This window comes from Lepidochelys olivacea (genome assembly GCF_965140295.1).
Source record: "Lepidochelys olivacea isolate rLepOli2 genome assembly, chromosome: 3".
In the NCBI taxonomy this organism is placed as follows: domain Eukaryota; kingdom Metazoa; phylum Chordata; order Testudines; family Cheloniidae; genus Lepidochelys; species Lepidochelys olivacea.
Genome location: NC_140413.1, coordinates 14,968,931 through 14,988,137, shown reverse-complemented (window position 1 = coordinate 14,988,137; position 19,207 = coordinate 14,968,931). Strand labels below are relative to the sequence as shown.

Sequence of the window (19,207 nt, the reverse complement as noted above, 5' to 3'; positions counted from 1 at the left end):
TGATTCCTCTTATGTATCTATTTACTAAAATGAACAGTGTGGTTTTCTCAATTTGTCCTGTAATAGAGGAGAAAATAATTTTCTTGTAGCGCTGAATGAAAGATGTTATTAACTTCAACATGAAACATAGTATGGTAGGCTGGATATTTTAAACCACATATACTTTGTGAAGTGGTTTATAGTTGCTGCCATTTCCAAGATCCCCTGTTTATTAAATTAAATATGTTTGCAAGCTCTATTGTTTCTTTTTGTTTACTCAGATGAGCAATATTGCAGCTAGCCCGATGTCAAATGTTGCCTCTTCAAGCAGTGGAAGAGGGACAGGGAAATCAACAAGCTTTACTCCTGAACTGCAAAGTATGATGTAAGTAAGCTATCCAAATATTTTGGACTGTTTGCATTTTGAATGTGTGTTTTTTGTCATTCTCTAAGAAAATAGGGCAGAAGAACAGATACATATGATGGCTATCCCATTGTTTATATTTTTAAGACTCTAGGTAAATAAAATATTACCCACATTTGTTAAACTATAAACAGATTGAAAAACCCTACTAAATAATTGATATATTTTATGTATTGTATATGAAAATAAGTTGAGATCTACATTTCTTAATTAGTCGTCAAATAAGATACTATTAAAATTATTTTAAAAATAACTTTTCATTATAGTTTTACCATAGCTTTTGGTGTTAATACAGAAAGATTTGTTAACTGGTGGGATAATGCCATTTATTATGGAATTAACATGCGTGGACCAGTTGGAACTGATTACAATTTAGTTTTGGTGGTGAGCAAAATTGTTATAAAGAGAAATGATTTATTATTCTAAAATGCCAATGGAATCTTAGAAACCTGATTAAGCAGAGTTGTAAGCTGTGATATTAGAAGGGTTTGTAGCTCTGTAACTTCTAAAATCTCACAAGACATTTAAATAGCCATTCACTCAATCTTTAAGACACTGCATAATCAAGAAGATTTCCTTACCTAAGGCTCTGTTCTACTTGATTAGTGGCCTATTACACTGGGCCAGGCTGCAAATCATGATTTGGTTGAAGGCAGCCTATCCATCAGAGAGCTTGACCTGCCAGCACTGCCATTTTTTCCCTTTTATATGGGTCCAGGATACATTGATCTGTAGAGAGGGGGAGAACTCAGGCTAATGAGCTCTTCTTTCCCTATGGATCATTATTCCTGGTTTACCAGGCAGTTTAAAGAAAATTTCAGCCCAAGTCTGGAGAATATATCCTTTAAAACTGCAGATAGAGAACTGGGCTGGTAGCCCAACTCCAAATTATGTGCAATTCTTTTATATATTATTATGAATATATTTTATCCAGTGTGTGTGTGTGTGTGTGTGTGTAGGGTGGGGGTGGTGGAAATTAGGGTGTACATGTATGCGTTGCTGAGTTCAGCTGTATTTAAAGGGGAGCTGTGCTGTATGAAATCTTGTTGGAATATTTAGAAGGATTTTTTTTTTCCCCACTGATTTCTCTGCTAGATTTTCAGTTCTTAGAAAGCTAGCGCCGGAGTGCCAGTAAGTAAACCTGTTCCATTAAAAGATAATATTGGCCATTTTTGCCTGTCTTTACTAGTTAAAATTGCTGAAATTAAATTCTCAGCTCTGGAAAATAGTTTAACACTTCAATAGAAAATAAGATGAGGCAAAGTAGATTGGATTTAACAGGGAATACGTTTTGGACTATTGATTTTTATGTTGGCAGGATCCTTAAACTCTGAAGTAGAGGGGACTCGAAAACTTCTTTTTACTATGTGGTTTCATATACATCTACAGATTTTGTATGTCTGATTTCAGTCAAAAAGAATAATAGCTGAAAAGTCAACATTCTATCTGTTTACAATGTCTGTCTGTCTCTCTCTCCATATATAGGCTTATAAAGTTTTAGATCTTGGTAACTTAGACCTTTTGTATCTTTTCCTTCTCTACTATACAGTAGGTACTGAGGATCAGCTTCATAAAAAACTGTTGAAACTCTAACTTGCATTATTTCTGTAATGTCCTCTGTAGAATATGTTGTGTATCTCAAAGCTGAATGTTGCTCCTCTGGTAAACGTTACACTTGGCTTCTTAATGTTACAGAAATTTATCAGATGTGATGTACCATATTAGAAGAAAACCACCTATCTCCTGCTTTTAGTTTTCACCTTCTTTCTGTTTCTTCTATTCATTAACAGGCTCTATTAGGGTTTAAAAAACTTACTTTGGGACATGTCTAACTTTAAATGATAGCTTGACTGACCATTTAGCTGTGTTTGCATTTTACTGGAGAAGAGCATGTTCCCAGATAAGGGCATGACAGGACTCCCCAACAATAGTTAGTAATATGCCATTTCCTTAAGTCTGTTTTCCATATTTGGCAATTTTGATGGGAGGAGTTACTCAGCTCTTCAGCACAGTGGTTTTCAATCAGGTGTACATTTACCCCCTGGGGGTACACAGAGGTTTTCCAGGGGATACATCAACTCATCTAGATAGTTGCCTAGTTTTACAACAGGCTACGTAAAAAGCACGAGTGAAGTCAGTACAAATTAAAATTTCATGCAGACAATGACTTGTTTATACTGTTTTATATACTATACACTGAAGTGTAAGTACAATGTTTATATTCCAGTTGATTTATTTTATAATTATATGGTAAAAATGAGGAAGTAAGCAATTTTTCAGTAATAGTGGGCAGATTTTTATGTCTGATTTTTGTAAGCAAGTAGTTTTTAAGTGAGGTGAAACTTGGGGGTACTCAAGACAAATCAGACTCCTGAAAGGGTTATAATAGTCTGGAAAGGTTAAGAGCCACTGCTTTAGAGTATATTTAGAAGTAACTGCCAAAAAGTGGAAGGTCTAATTCTGTTTTCAGTTAGATGCAATGAGGATGGAAGTTTTAGAATCTTGTAGGTAGGTGGGTAGACTGTGATGTATTTCAGTATATAATTGAAATGAGATGTTCTGTTTTCCACGTGCTGCACCTTTCGAGCTAGAGGAATCCTGACTGCTAGCTAGCTCAATTATGAGGCATCTGCTGTTTTGTGTATCTTTAGTGATGTAGAGAGTTGGTGACTCAGTGTGTTCTCTTTCATGGAGACTTTATATATATTTTGTTTTTCTTAAACCTAAAATAACTGTTATCTGCACCGAAAATGCATGTTTTCTCCCCACACAAAGAACAAACCTAAGTGATCATCTTTTGGACTCCAGAATCAAGGGCAGGCCATGAGTTTAGGGAGCCAAAGAAGTCTATGCAGCTTCTTTAGGTCAGTGTCTGATGAAACTATATTTTATTTAATTGGTCACTTCCTGATTCAGTGCTTTTGAAATTCTCCTGCCCGCCAGCATACACATGATTTCTGTCAGAATGTAGAAGTTATTATTGGCCATGTAAGTGGAAGAAACAGACATTTTTCTTCTGAACAAGCTCTGAAACAGTTGCTACTTTAGAAATTATACAAACAAGTCATCTGTGTTCTGAGATAATATTTTTCATAAACAATTTCACTGACATGGTAGGAATCAAAGTAACCCTTCCAATATAATCGGTTTATTAAAATTAAATTTTATTGTTTTCATATTAAAATATTTTTTTCTGCTAAAGTTTTGCCAGGGATGGACTATAAACAGAAAAATTACAGCTGTTTCTCTTGGCCTGTAGATTATGATGAGGTTACCACTTTAAAGAACCTTTCTGGGCACTGACAAATTAAGACATTTTTCATAAATTACATAATTTAGGAAGTTACAGATTCTCCCATTAAGCAATTTATAACAGAATCACACAGGCTTCTTAAGATCCTGGGAACTGTGGGAGGTGGGAGGAATACAATGTGCAAAACAAGGAACTATTTAAAAATGGCACTTCATTTAAAAAAAAAAATCAAAAACAAAAAAAACCCCAACTGATAAGACATCTGTAACAACGTCCAGATGGGAAGTTACTGCGTGGCACTGTAGATTCACACCCTAGCTTGCCAGTTAGTGGTTTTATGTGTAGACAAGCCCAGAGTAACGCATATTAACTTGCAGCATCACCACCTTTGTTGAGCAATCTATGGGGTATCACTGAAGAGTTTGTCCCTCCTTGGCGAGAAAGGGAACTATCTCATCCCTTCCTGGGGGTTTGACTTTAACTCTCAAAGAATACACACACGCAAATTGTGACACAGAAGTACTGCTTCTCTGAATATGAATCCTACCATAGAGCATGAAAGAGCTTAATCTGGTAAAATGTTTTTCAGTTTTTCTGTTGATGTTTAGTACAATTTAAAACATTTGCTTACATGAGGAGAAATTGTAATATCAATTGCAACTAATTTTGTTCAAAAAGAAAAGGAGTACTTGTGGCACCTTAGAGACTAACAAATTTATTTGAGAATAAGCTTTCGTGAGCTACAGCTCTCTTCATCGGATGCATTCAGTGGAAAATACAGAGAGCTGTAGCTCACGAAAGCTTATTCTCAAATAAATTTGTTAGTCTCTAAGGTGCCACAAGTACTCCTTTTTGTGGATACAGACTAACACGGCTGCTATTCTGAAACCTAATTTTGTTCAGTATGTGAATTGTTATATCTATGTAAATGGTTTTTCAGGTGTAGTTAGTGGTAACACTAAACTACACTGGTATTTGGCTGTTGGAGACATATGGAGGTAAATAAAAGTAGTGCAGTGAGTAAAAAAATTGTACTGTAACTTGATATTAATCTTGATTTTAATCTGAGGGGTTTGCAATTATTTGGTATTTGATCTTGTAAACATTTAAAGTAACTTAATGCTATATGGATCTTGCTTTGACCCAGATTTCCTTTATTTATATCTGGTATGTGATTTCAGAACTTTTAGTACAGTAGTAGGTGTTAAAAAGAGTATAAAAGTTTTGGCAGATCCAGTGAACTGTGCTTATGTTTCTTATATAATTTAATTTGGTTGATCTACATCCTGTTTCCAAACTAACCGGTAAAGCCCCGAGGTCTGTTTAATTTAAACAATAGCTTTAGCCCAGGAGAGAGACAGCCATTATGGATATTTTCACCTTGCAGATAAAATTCCAATTTGCACATGTAATTGGTCTGTCATCTATGATGTAAAATAAGTTGCATGTAGTATGGCTTTCTGGAACCTGTAATATTATTTGAAATATTGAACAACTATAGGACATTAGAGATTTTTTTTCTTCAGTGAAAGGTCTTGATGAATTAAATTTTGTTTGTAAGCAAGCCCAAATCTACCTAAAAGATTAATAATTTTCAACCATTTGGGCATAATCATTGAAATTAATTGTGGTCTTAGACCACAAAACTATGAAGAATCTGATCCTGTGTTCCTTGCATGTGCGCGCACACTCCTGGGTGGGAGTTTTGGTGCATCAGGAATGTTGGATTGGGCTCCATATTAGATAATTACCAACAAATTAACATTTCAAAACTTGTCCATAAATGTTTTCCAGTGGAGAAATTATATATTGAAAATTGGTATTTATTTACTGTAATATTAATGATGCACAAATTAATGAGCTGATCCTACAAGGCCTTATTTGTTCATATGCTTAAGAGGACATGGGAATGATCCCATTGATATCAGATGTCTGTTGGATGGGCATTTGGTTGATAGTTTTGTTGAATTAAGCTGTATAAAACGCTAAATACTTTGTGTGTGTGCTGCACGTTGTGCATCACTACCTGCATGTTGATAGGCAATGGTAATATGAGTGGTGACTAGAGCTGGTTGGGGCATGTTTTGTTTTGATGAAAATTTTTGACCAAAGGAGAAAAAAGAGATTTTTTTCTTTAATATTTTTCCCAAAAAGTTTTTGGTTTTTTGTCACAACTGTGAAAACCAGATATGTTTGGCTGAAAACCAGTTTTTCTTTCCGATTGCCAAAAACCAAAACACCTTTGTTTTTATAACAAAAACTCAAAAAGTAGTTGGAAATGGACACTCCTCAGGGAAAATTCTCTTGAAAAGAAAAAGGTAGTTTTTCATTTAAAATTAATTTTTTTGACCAATTCTACTAGTGACATCTGCATGTGGGTTGACTTTGAAGACTAGCTGCTTCCAGTAACTGTTGAGTAACACTGAACTGCCCTCAATATATTTTTTGGGCAAAAGCTGTTTGATTTAAAGCTGTTTTTCTTGTTTTGTATTGTTTGAGTCCTCATTGTCCTGTTAGGAAAGTTCTGAATGCAGTTTTGGATTAAACCACAACTGCTCCTCCTTGCTTATGTAGTCATTTATCTTTATTTAGGAGGAAATACATGAGCAATTGATGCACTTATGGCTTGCCTCTGGTTTCAGCCCCTATTGTACAAAAAGCATCATTTGGAGGGAACCTGTATTCATGAAAAGCTTCTTTGAAGTCGGAGGGACTCTGAGCAGGTACACAGATCCATCTGCATGGAGAAAAGAAGTACTTGTGGCGCCTTAGAGAAATCTGTTAGTCTCTAAGGCGCCACAAGTACTCCTTTTCTTTTTGTGAATACAGACTAACACGGCTGCTACTCTGAAATCTGCATGGAGTCACTTGCAGGATCAAGGCCTTAAATATTACTTCTAATGCAGTATGTTTCTGATGTTAAAAGGTTATGTAGTAAGACTGCAAAGTGCACAATGAGATTAAAACTGTCTTAAAAACATACAATAGAAATTATTGAGGAAAAGGAGAAGACAACTTGCAAGAAACAGTTTTAAATATATCTAGAAGGTTTCAGTGGCACCGCAGCATTCTAGCAACTTCAAACAGCTACTGGGGCCCCTAGGAAGTTTATAGCGTTTCTAACTAAACACTAGGAAATCAGCTGTAGATAACAATCCCTTGTAGATAAGGCGATGGCCTGGATGATCTAATATGACTTTTCCATTTCTTTTCTTTATGATTCCATTAATCACAGTGAAAACGATTAAAAATGTGACCAGATTTTGACTTTTGCATGGAGAGTGAGCACTTAGAATATTTTCTCTGTCCATTAAGTACAATTTAAAAAAATATATAAATTAAGGTGGTAACTCCATTTTAGGTTTCTGATGACATGAACAAATAGCTTGGGTTATACTCCTGTGGTCTATGATATCAGAAACTCTTTATGAAACGATTGCTTAAATATATGCAGTTGGACGTATATTAGTCCTTACATTAGCTATTTCATTTTTTTGTATGATGTATTGTCTCTAAATCAGTACATTACAAGTTTTCTTATTTTCAACATACTGATTTAAATTCAAGAAATATAACAATCTGAAACTAATATAATCTAAGAATGGCTTCATACTCCTATTAATGGTATTCCTTGTTTCAAAATGGAATTGGATTAATATGATCATATTAGAGAACATAACATTTTGATATTTTATCTACGATTTTCTTATTTATTTTACTTTCCATAGTTGCTGAAAAAATATTCATTGACTTGATACTGAATTTAGAACTATTACCCCGTAGAAACTATTCTTCCTCGAAGTGTGAAAGAGTAGTATAAGAAATAATTCTTATTTTCAACTATTCCCATGTTTCTTTCCAGAAAAGCCTATATTGATATCTAACTTAGGCCTTGTTTACACTACAGAGTTTTGTCGACGCAAGTTACATCAACGTACAGCCAACACTATAATTAATCCACTGTTACATGTCCACACTATGCTCTTTGTGTCAGTGGAGCACATCCACAATAACATCTCTTGCATCGACACACAGAGCAGTTCACTGGGGGTACCAATCTCACCTTGCAACTGGCCGCAGGGTCTTTGGGAAGGGTTTGCAATGCCTCATCGGGGCAGTTGCAGCATCATACGATGAAGGTTTCTCAATCCCATCGCATCCTACTAGATTGCCAGCCGCTTTTCAACTTCCCTCGTAACCTGCAACCCAGCCATCTCTGTTAGAAAGCATGGTTCCTTCACTGCTGTTCAATATAATGCTGTGCATTATGAACACAAGGGTAGCCTGCTGGGGGATGCCTTGAAAGAGCATTTGAACACTGAGATACAATAAAGTGTGTTGGCGTAGTTTGTTTACACTGTGCAGTGAACATTGTAATGATTACTGTCTGCCCGAAAAGTAACACATTTTAAATCACTTTTTAAAGTATCACTCAGTAATATGACCAAACTGATATAATTGAATACTAACACAAGAAGCCCACAGAAGTGTGTGTGTGTGTGTGGTGGGGAGGAGGAGGTGTGTGACAAGGAGTGTGTGTGTGTGGGGTGGGGGAGAGTGAGTGTGTCGGCTCGTTGTCTCGTTAAATTCAGACAGCAGCCATAAGCCACCAATCCTGAGGCAGAAGCTGGTGTACAGACAGTTGATGCCCCCCCCATGTCCCCACATCCCACCTCAGTGGAAACTGGCGGCGGGAGGGTGAGACCCCAACCTTAGCTCCCACCTCCCTCCCTGGCTCTGTACAGCACATCAAGAGTCCCTACCCTCATTCCCTCAGCAGCAGCCTGCCAGCTGCTGTGGTCCTAGTGCCAGGGACAGCAGGATTCTGTGTTAATGTTTTGATTCTGTGATTCCCTCAGAGTTCTCCCACAGACCAAGGAGATCCACCCTCTCCCCTGTAGTCCAGGCAAGAGTGCATTTGCTGCTGGAAGCTGGCATGGTCAGCTGGGCAGTAGCAATGTGAGCTCTCCACACTAAGCAATTTCAAAACTTTCAGGGGACACCATCACAGGGCCTAATAACATCAGCCACACTATCAGAGGCTCGTTCACCTGCACATCCACCAATGTGATATATGCCATCATGTGCCAGCAATGCCCCTCTGCCATGTACATTGGTCAAACTGGACAGTCTCTACGTAAAAGAATAAATGGACACAAATCAGATGTCAAGAATTATAACATTCATAAACCAGTCGGAGAACACTTCAATCTCTCTGGTCACGCAATCACAGACATGAAGGTCGCTATCTTAAAACAAAATAACTTCAAATCCAGACTCCAGCGAGAAACTGCTGAATTGGAATTCATTTGCAAATTGGATACTATTAATTTAGGCTTAAATAGAGACTTGGAGTGGCTAAGTCATTATGCAAGGTAGCCTGTTTCCTCTTGTTTTTTCCTACCCCCCCCCCCCCCAGATGTTCTGGTTTAACTTGGATTTTAACTTGAAGAGTGGTCAGTTTGGATGAGCTATTACCAGCAGGAGAGTGAGTTTGTGTGTGTATGGGGGTGGGGGGGGATGTGAGAACCTGGATTTGTGCAGGAAATAGCCCAGCTTGATTGTCATGCACATTGTGTAAAGAGTTGTCACTTTGGATGGGCTATCACCAGCAGGAGAGTGAATTTGTGTGGGGGGGTGGAGGGTGAGAAAACCTGGATTTGTGCTGGAAATCACTTTAGATAAGCTATTACCAGCAGGACAGTGGGGTGGGAATAGGTATTGTTTCATATTCTCTGTGTATATATAAAGCCTGCTGCAGTTTCCACAATATGCATCTGAGGAAGTGAGCTGTAGCTCACGAAAGCTTATGCTCTAATAAATTGGTTAGTCTCTAAGGTGCCACAAGTCCTCCTTTTCTTTTTGCGAAAACTTTCTGGGGCATTGAAAGGGTAGGGGCAAATGCCTGCATAGCTGGATGCAGGGCAGCAGAGTTCAAAATGGTGAGCAGAGTGGTCATGGTGGGCATTATGGGATACTTTGAGGAGGCCAGTTACAGCGACGTAACGAACGCTGTGTCTGCACTGATGCTTTGTCGATGTAACTTTGCTGCAAAAAGCTCTATACCTCTCGCTGAGGTGGTTTTACTTTGTGGGCAAAACAGGAGTGTTTTGTCGGCAGGAGGAGCATTGTAGTGTGTACACCTCCACTGTTTTATTGACAAAAGTTGCTTTTTGCCAACAAAACTGTGTAGTGTAGATAAATCCTTAGTTTAAGATTGCGCCAGTGGGATTTACTATTTAAATGTTCACATTTCTTCTACTTTTGAAGAACATATTGAAATCATTTGGTGGTTTAGCTTCTACTTGTCCCTCGCTTCCAGAAAATTTTCTGGGGGAACTGTTAGTCTGAAATGGGATTAATTGTGAACCCATATTTCATTGCAAGTGAGACTCATAGAACAGATAGCTGTGTTCTAACGGTATTTATACAGGCTCCTATTTCTGAAGTATCTGAACACTTCTCCAGTATTTAAAAATAGAAATAACACTTTTCTCTTTCCTTCAAAGTCTGTAGGAGAAAGAGATTAGTTTATAGGGTGTCAGGTCCGTCTGTCTCTCCCCTCCCCATTCCCACCTCCCAACACACTTTGTGGTGTATGAGAATTTATTTAGGAAAAGGTTAAAAGAAGGAAATGAGTTTTGCTGAACAGTCACTGTTTCAATCTGTAGAATTCTTGGATTAATTGTGAATAAGGCAAAAGTTATAATGAAACCACTGCCTACTACGAGCGATGGAAAATGTTGACTGATTGGAATGAACAACAGTAGTCAGGATGTTCACATTCAGGGTATGATAGAATAGAGTTTTGCTAAATAAGGAATGAAAATCTTAAGCCTGGAATTCCTAACCTTGGAGCAAAGTCCTATACCATGTTTTAAAAACACACACAAGACAGAGAAAAAGTGTTTGTGTATCTATAATTTATATGAATCTAAAACAGATTAAGAGAATCTGTGGTATTTTTAGTCTATATTTGTGTGTGCATGATAAACTACTATGGCAATTGGACTACAGAAATGTGTAAGGTTGACTGCTATATAAAATACCATGGATAGGCAACATATGCAATAGTTAAGATTTACTTTAAATTTCCTGTCTACCAACTCTGTCAATTGCTTATAACTCTGACAAATGTCTTTTGGGAAGAAATGATTTCTTAATGGTACTGGCTCAAACTTTTTTTTCCCCCAACTTTCATTTGAGCAAAATTGTTTCAGCTATTTTTGAGTTATCCGAGCATGAAAAAAACCCTTTTTTTCTTGCATGTTCTACTTAGAAAAATGTGCTGAAATAATTTAGAAGTAGTTAAAGGTAGATATCTCAAACTTGTTTTGTAGATCTTATTATGATATAAGGCTTTTGGATTGTGTATGTATTTTATTTTTGTCTTCTTCTGAAGCATCAGATGTGGAGGTGGGATACTGGACTGGCTGGGCCAGTGCTCTAAGATAGCACTGAGCTTTTACTCTCTCAGGTGCTTGGCTGGCTCGTTCTTGCTCACATGCTCAGGGTCTAGCTGATTTGCCATATGTGGGGTCAGGAAGAAATTTCCCCCCCGGTCAGTTTGGCAGTGGCCTTGGGGGTTTTTTCACCTTCCTCTCCAGTGTGAGAGTGCAGGTCACTTGCTAGGATTATCTGGATATATCTCACTAAATCATTTTCATAGATTCATAGATATTTAGGTCAGAAGGGACCATTATGATCATCTAGTCTGACCTCCTGCACAACGCAGGCCACAGAATTTCACCCACCACTCCTGCAAAAAACCTCTCACCTATGTTTGAGCTATTGAAGTCCTCAGATCGTGGTTTAAAGACTTCAAGGAGCAGAGAATCCTCCAACAAGTGACCCGTGCCCCATGCTACAGAGGAAGGCGAAAAACCTCCAGGGCCTCTTCCAATCTGCCCTGGAGGAAAATTCCTTCCCGACCCCAAATATGGCAATCAGCTAAACCCTGAGCATATGGGCAAGATTCATCAGCCAGATACTACAGAAAATTCTTTCCTGGGTAACTCAGATCCCACCCCATCTAATATCCCATCACAGGCCATTGGACCTATTTACCATGAATATTTGATTACCAAAACCATGTTATCCCATTTTGCTGCCATTGCAGGAGCCTTGGGCATTGGTGCACCTCAACCCCTCTTATTCTGTCCCTGTAGTACACAATAGACTAGTGTCCTGTAGTACTGTAGTACTTTGGTCTGATTTCAGGTGTTGGGTTTAGTGTGTGGGTGCTGGTTAGTGTTGGTGGAGGTCAGACTAGATGATCTATGGTCTCTTGTTGCCTTAAACTCTACAACTCCTGTGAAAAGTTGCTCTGGTGTAACTAAATAGATTTAAAATTGATCTAGTTGTACTGGGGGCAAACGTCTAATGTAGCATTACTTAAAACCCATTTAAGGGCATGATTATGAAGGATTTGAACTGGAATAAGTAGGTTGATCTATAGTTATATCAGATTAGGGAAGCTGCACTATGTCCTGTATTATTCCTTAGATTCGAGTTAAATTTGAGAAAATTGGTGCTGTAAACTTTAAAGGTAAGATGGTTCGAGGTTGTCAGTTTTAGGCACAGTTATAAAGCTGGCTGACTGTACTAAGTAGCACTTGAGATTAACAGCACTCCTGGGTAATAAATAATTGATCATTACTGTTAATTAGATAGGAATTATCTTTAGAAAAACTCAATGTATGCAAATATATTCTACCATAAATGAACATGAGTAATTCCATTTAAGGTAGCAAGCCTCAATTTAGAAGGCTCAGAGTAAAGGAGTGTGTTTATATGACATGGAAGCTATTCCACTTGATGCCATCTGAAAGCAGACCTTAATCAAAGGCTCCAAAATGGAGGTCTGCTACTTTGCGTTACATCACTCATGTTAATTCATGATAGAACAGAACTGTGCAAATTAAGTTTTACAAGTTCTACAGGGCCCTGAAGATGGGTATTCTCAGGCACAAAAGCTGTACAGCATAGATTTCCACCCCCTTTCTTTAATTTTCCCCCAACACTTTAATAGAAGTTAGTAAATTCCATGCAAAAAACTAGCAGCTATGCAGTGGTAAAGCTGAGAAATCAACAACTTAAAAGTGGGAAATTTCCAAAGTTAATGTCTAGAATTTGTCGTACCCATTCTCTTGGGGATGCAGAGAATGTCTCCTTGCACCAAAAGGAAAATACAGAGATAGTGAGGTCATGGGGCCTGTCTTTGCCCCGTTCACTAGCCAGCAGGGCTAGTATGTGAAAGCACATCACACACTAAAAAGGTGGCACAAAGGTTATACTCCTTTGGATCTTCAGGAGTCCATGTCTACCTGAAGCATAGTATGTCTGGGAGCTCTCACTGGACCAGTTTGCCCCTACATTACTCCTGTCTCAGGCAGTAGCTAAAAGGCCCAAAAAGTTTCTAAGGTTGAGCTTTCAACTTTAATAATGCCAATATCATGTTATTTGTTAGGTAATACAATACAAACACGATTTTTAAAAGTCTGTTCGTAATGTATTGCATTGTGAGAAGAAAAATGCAAATAATTTCTATTCCATTGTCCCAAATGAAATTCTGCCAGTTTACTCTCAGTTTATGTTAATAAATGATATTCCTATGTTAAAATGCATTTCTCAAATTTGTAGTATGTTGGAAAAAGTTCTAAACAGCATTAACTGGCTGTCCATCTATTTTTAGTCCATTATAAAATTTTTGTCAGAGGAGGGAAAAAAATGAGCCTACCCGAGTTTGCCTAGTTTCGTTCTATCAAGGTTAATTGTTGTTTATGAGTGGATGAATCTGATGCTTTCATGAGCTGTGCAGCATAAGGAGAGGGGGGAAAAAAATCAGTAGTGTCCAAGCACAGCATAAGACGACATTTTAATTGAACTAAATACGATTTTTCATTTTTAAAAAAGTAGGCAACTCCCTTGAGTAGATTGCATATAATGACCAAACTGGATAGAATTTGGGTAGTTTAAAGCATGGCTTGAGTTTAAAGAAGTACCCCCAAATAAATGACTAATTGGGGCCTACGAACTTTGATAGTAGAGAAGTTCAACCCAGAGGCCTGGGGTCGAGCTGAATGTTTAGTAATTGTTCATTCGCTAAAGCAAATTGATTGAAAAAAGTTCTTTATAAAAATATATATGGTTTCTGCTTTTTAAATTTCTGCATCAAAATACTGCAGGAAATGTAAACTAGAAACATCTCAAAGAATAATTCCCATATCGCAAATCTCCAGGGTTTTATATTGAATAAACTGCAAATAATCTCATGCCTTTTTGTCATGCAAGCACCTCTCATGATCAGCCCCACTTTTGTGTGCCCAGTAGTGTTTGCCGGATAAAAACTTTGGCCAATAGATAACTATTTACTGACTAAAGAAAAGGAGTACTTGTGGCACCTTAGAGCCTAACCAATTTATTTGAGCATATGCTTTCATGAGCTACAGCTCACTTCATCGGATGCATCGAGCTGTAGCTCACGAAAGCTTATGCTCAAATAAACTGGTTAGTCTCTAAGGTGCCACAAGTACTCCTTTTCTTTTTGCGAATACAGACTAACACGGCTGTTACTCTGAAACCTATTTACTGAATGACTAGACATATAGAACTGTTGTTATGAACTGTTTTACTTGAGAATAATAGAGATTGTATACTACAAATAAAATCATTATTTGTGGTTTGTATTGTAAAAAGACGGGTATTTTACAGATGTAAGGTGTTGCATTTTATTGTCATTAAAAAACTATGAAGTAGGTACTGTAAATGAAAAGTAATTAAAGAACTGGACATGGCAGAGACTTAAATTTTAGAACCTGTATAGAATTAATATTTCTAAATTATTTGGGTCTGTAGCCTGTTTTCAGATTTTAAAAAAGTCCTCGTTAATATATTTACATATGTAGAGATTGGTAGCCAAAGAAGTTGCGTGTTCTGTCAAAGTCAACAGATGGGACTTCCAAAATGAGTTTCTTCAGTTTCAGTAGCGTTGGCTGGTTGAGTAATTCGAAAGGGGTAATCCTAAAAGAGGAAATACTATCAACTGTTAGAACAGTTTTGAATGACAAAGTATGCAACAAACATGGGAGTGAGAATTCTATTATCAAATCCATGACTCCAAATAAACTGAAGAAGAAATGTCAGTTGGGTTTCAAGGTGAATAACAGTGAAGGCTCGTTTTCAGCTAATAGCTTTTTTTACTCTTGAATGGTATTAGAAAATTCCTGTTTTCTGTCAGATACTTTTTTTGTGACTACCTGCTGTCTGCAGTGGCTTTTTAGTGGTTTAACTCTTGCTGTCTTTTTAAATTCCTGTTTAGTGTATTCTGCTATTTTAAGGGTGTGGTGAAAAGTTTAAAGTGTTCTGATCTCTTTTTTTGGAGTAAGATTTTTTTGTTGTTTGCTATTTAAATTAAAATGTCAAGTTTAGTTTTTTTTTCCTTCACATAATTCAATTAGGTAAAATCTATTTTTCTTGTTATTAATATTTAGTTTTACTATGACATAACTGCCAGTGGAACGGAATCTCTGTTTTAAAACAGCGAGGTCCTGAGTGCCCACAACTCTCAATGATTTAACTAGGAGTTGTGGGCACTCATCTCTTTTCAGGGGATACTCAGCATCTTGAAGGATTGAGCCCGAAATTATTAATTTTAGGAATTTTCAACTCCTATTGACTTCAGTGGGAGCAGAGTTAGGTCAATGCTGAATGCTTGTGAAAATCCCACTCTTATCATCTTTGGAATCTGATTTTCATCACTACTCAGCACTTGCTACTCCCATTAAAATCAGTAAACACCGTGGATCCTCAGCACCTTTTGAAAATCAGGTCTTGAGTGTTTTTTATATAAAAATTGTTTTCTCTTGTTTTTCAGCTTAATTGGCAGTATTAGAGTAGTAATATTGTAATCAAAGTTAGGAAGTTCAAGCAATCTGGAGCTCACAGTGTTTAAGAAATGTAAGCCATATACACTGAATGTGCAGTTTCTGTGACATGGACAATTGTACAATACCATGCTGGGTTGTTTTTGTGTGTTAATTTAACAATATAATGGGCTGTTTTGCCCACTTAAAGCTGGTTAATATAATTGTTCAATCTCTGAATAATTTATATCTCATTTTCATTACAAACATATCTAGTATACATTCTGTTCTACCAGCAAAAATAATTTAAGGATAGAAAATTTACATTTTTAGGAGACAGACAACACTGTTTAAAAAAGTGTTATATTTTCTTTTGCTCATCTGTAATAACATATTATTAATGTCACTCTGGGACATTGCTACATTCAGTCTCTTTTCCAGGTACTCGGTTTCTGTGAAACATTTGTAATCCTTGCTTATTTAGAATACACAAACTGGTTTTGGTGGCTCTGTTATCAGCACTGCTATGGGATTTGTCTTTTCCATGATATGGTCCATGTTGTTGATATTGAGTTTAGTTCTTTGTTGTGACTTGGCAGCCTTGAGAGTCCATTCCAGTGGTGGTTAGTGTATTTTCCTGTTATACCAAGATCCATTAAGAGGGTCGGGTGTGAATGTGTGAATCAAGCTAGGCAGGTTTAAGGAATGGATTTAGGGCCTTGTTTTTCCCTCACACTTCCATGTACAGGCTCAGTTCTTCAGCTAATAAAAGGACTGTTTTGAGAGTATTGGCTTTGGGGAATGCAGAGTCCAGGGCTTTTTGAGGCCTCCCTTCCACTGAAACAAGTGAACAACTGCAGGAACTGAGAAATTCTGCTGGATAGGCAGACAGACAGAAAGATAGATTTAAGAGTGGTGCAGGATTTAGATAATTCTTATATATCACAAACAAGAAATGGCGGCACTTCAATTTGCTGAATATTAATAATTCTGTGTTTTCTCTTATAGTTATGTTCCAAAATTTCAGTCATTTTCATGAGATTTACTTATTTTTTGTTTTGAAGCCCATCAGTAAAATCATCTCTGACTTTGGAGAGGTCATTTGGGATGATATTGGAAGGAAACAGCAGTTATGATCTGGCCTAAAGTGTGCTGGTTAACCAAACTGTAATTTGGGGTTGTAAAGAATTTCTCTATTCCTTTCTATGCTTGTTTACCATACTCAAATCCAGAATTTTGCTGAGACTGCATTGTACAAAAATAACCAGTTTAACTAATTGAACTGAAATCTTGCTTTCATGCATTATGTTTTTAAAAGCAAAAAGGGACCTTTGAGGTAACTGACAAACAGATTTGATGCTAATTTACACTTTGTTTTTTTAGTGGCTAATTTGCCCTATAAATCATTAAAATTATAGGTGTAGGATAGAATTAAGAAACGACACTGCACACAAAGGGCAATATGAATTCCCCTTCAGTATGTGGCATCCAATAGACAGGATACTGTTGGGGAGAGGCAGGGGGCAGAGAGAAAGAAATTATCTTATTGCTTTCCATGATGTTTATTGCTGGATCTAGCACAATATTGTGGGGAAGCTGTCCACAAATCAATACATTTTAGTCCAAGGTAATTTTATAACTATTTAATTACTTCATTGTGGTTATTTCAGATCTGCCATTTTTAATATTGAGAGATTTCATTTTGACTCTTCAGTGATCTTTCCCAGTAAGAAAATGTGAGAACATGGGCCTTTATTGCACAGAAAATGTTCCTTCCTTTTTGCATACCTTTGGACACAGGGCAATTTTCTTCTGTCTTTCTGAAGATCTATGTTTAAATCTGCTGTGTCTGACTCAATGCTTTGCTCATGTCCAGGAGAAATGGGAAAAGGAGGTGGAAGATTGTATTTAGATACAGAGGCTATACCTGAACACTCTTCTAGATAGAACAAAAAATAAATTGCTGAATCTAACCAAACTGATGTGGGAATTTTCCTATATAGTTGACTTTGAAATTACACTCGTGTAGATCTTTTGAGATCTTTCAGAATATATGCTGAAAGATGATTTTGTGTTGAGAGCTGTGAGGGTCAGTATGGGGAAAACATTCTTTAGAGTTGTAAAGACACATGATTTGTATACATACTTTTTCCCCCGGGGGACATTCCTGTATTTGAGGGGAGAGAGAAAACTAAAAGGTAGGTTCCATATATTTAGTGTTTGTGATGCTGCTGTGCCATATCCTCTTAAGTCTTTTTACTGTTTATGTGATGCTTTACTTTTTTGGATACTTGCTAAAATTGTCAGTTTGTCTGTGAATCATTAACATTTAATTTAAAATATGTAGATATTCTAGTATGATGATTGATGTACTCACAATGTAGTCTGCTGGATATTGTAATGGACATAAGAACTGTTCCCTATCCTGTTTGCTTCCAGTGCTCAAATTAGGTGGGGAGGAGGATGATTGAAATTTCCCAGACCCTAAGTTCCAGACATGTAACTGTTTTTGTGGGGTAAAACTAAAACCAACACAGATTATGGAATTAACAGGCACAACTATGAAGGGTTGATACCTCTGAAATTTGAATGAACTCCTTCGTACCTATCCTGGCTGCTGAGGTTGCATGCTGTGGGCGTTGTAATGGTATAACAGTGTGTTGTTTCAGGCTGTCTGGGTCAAAATCGCATTAGTAAACATTACCTTTGTTTTTGGAAGGTTCCCCCCCCCCCCCCCCCATAGGACTAAAAGATCTTCAAACAAACATGGATTCCCAGGAAACTGATAGCTAATTAAGCCCCTCTCTTGCCATAGGTGAGTGGATTTGTCAAACGCTGGCTATGAATCCTGCTTTTGTAAAATAAATTCAGAATTACAGTTAATTCTTTCATCTGGCATTGACAGAGGAAAAGAGGAACAAATGGTTGGGATGTGTCCCCTAATGTCTGTGCTTTTCTGATGTTCACTGTTCCTCCTTATGGTTCAAGTCCAGTATAGATTTTGGAGTTAATGGGCTAAATCTATCCTTTTGTGTACAGAAACATTTATTTTAAGATTGGTTAAAATACACACAATTCTGTTCAATGATTGTATTCTTAAGTAACAGGGTGTAATTCTCTTAAAATAAATCTGAGAAGGACAAAAAAAGAGTAGATAAGTTAATCAGTTATAGATCAGTCTGCAACCAAGCACATCAGCATTTGTAGAGCTTGGGCCAGATTTTTAAAGGTATTGAGATACCTAAATACCTTTTTAAAATCTGGAACCTTGTCTAGTATTTTTCTGAAAAATATGCTAAAAATAAGTACATGCAAACTACAGAAAATATAGTGTGTGTGTGTGTGTGTATATATATATATATAGTACAAGTGTCTGCCTTGATAATAGCATTTAATTTAGGAAAAAACTGTTTAATGTATCGTGCAAAAGTTTGTCAGGCAAAAGATTCTCGATATTGCAAATATATTTTCTGTTTAAGTGAAAATGTGCACAGATTGTTAATTGAAACAGGTCTTTCTAGAGATTAAACCACAAACTATTAAGTTAATTATATGTCTGTAAAATATGCAACTTTTTTCCAGAGCAATATGTTGCAATAAGTTAGTACCAGCAGACTGAATCTGAAAATCCAACTTAATTAGAGCTGTGACCATGAGTGGTGGATTTGCCCACTTTTGTATTGCTTA

The 19,207-nt window shown here is 37.0% G+C and overlaps 2 protein-coding genes across 17 annotated transcripts in view; one reads left to right on the top strand and one right to left on the bottom strand.

Annotated features, from left to right (window-relative positions):
- Positions 1 to 19,207, top strand: part of SUPT3H (SPT3 homolog, SAGA and STAGA complex component) — a 474,120-nt gene that overhangs the window by 13,374 nt on the left and 441,539 nt on the right. For 9 of the 14 annotated variants that reach the window (XM_084624565.1, XM_084624561.1, XM_084624564.1 and 6 more), the window contains 2 exons: positions 261 to 364; positions 1,499 to 1,534. In XM_084624565.1, coding sequence (XP_084480691.1) covers positions 261 to 364; positions 1,499 to 1,534 — 140 coding nt within the window. The remainder of the gene's footprint in view (positions 1 to 260; positions 365 to 1,498; positions 1,535 to 19,207) is intronic. The other 5 variants (XM_084624553.1, XM_084624552.1, XM_084624557.1 and 2 more) reach the window with 1 other exon arrangement.
- RUNX2 (RUNX family transcription factor 2) overlaps positions 1 to 19,207 on the bottom strand; it is a 281,113-nt gene that overhangs the window by 228,624 nt on the left and 33,282 nt on the right. The gene's annotated exons all lie outside the window — the stretch shown is intronic.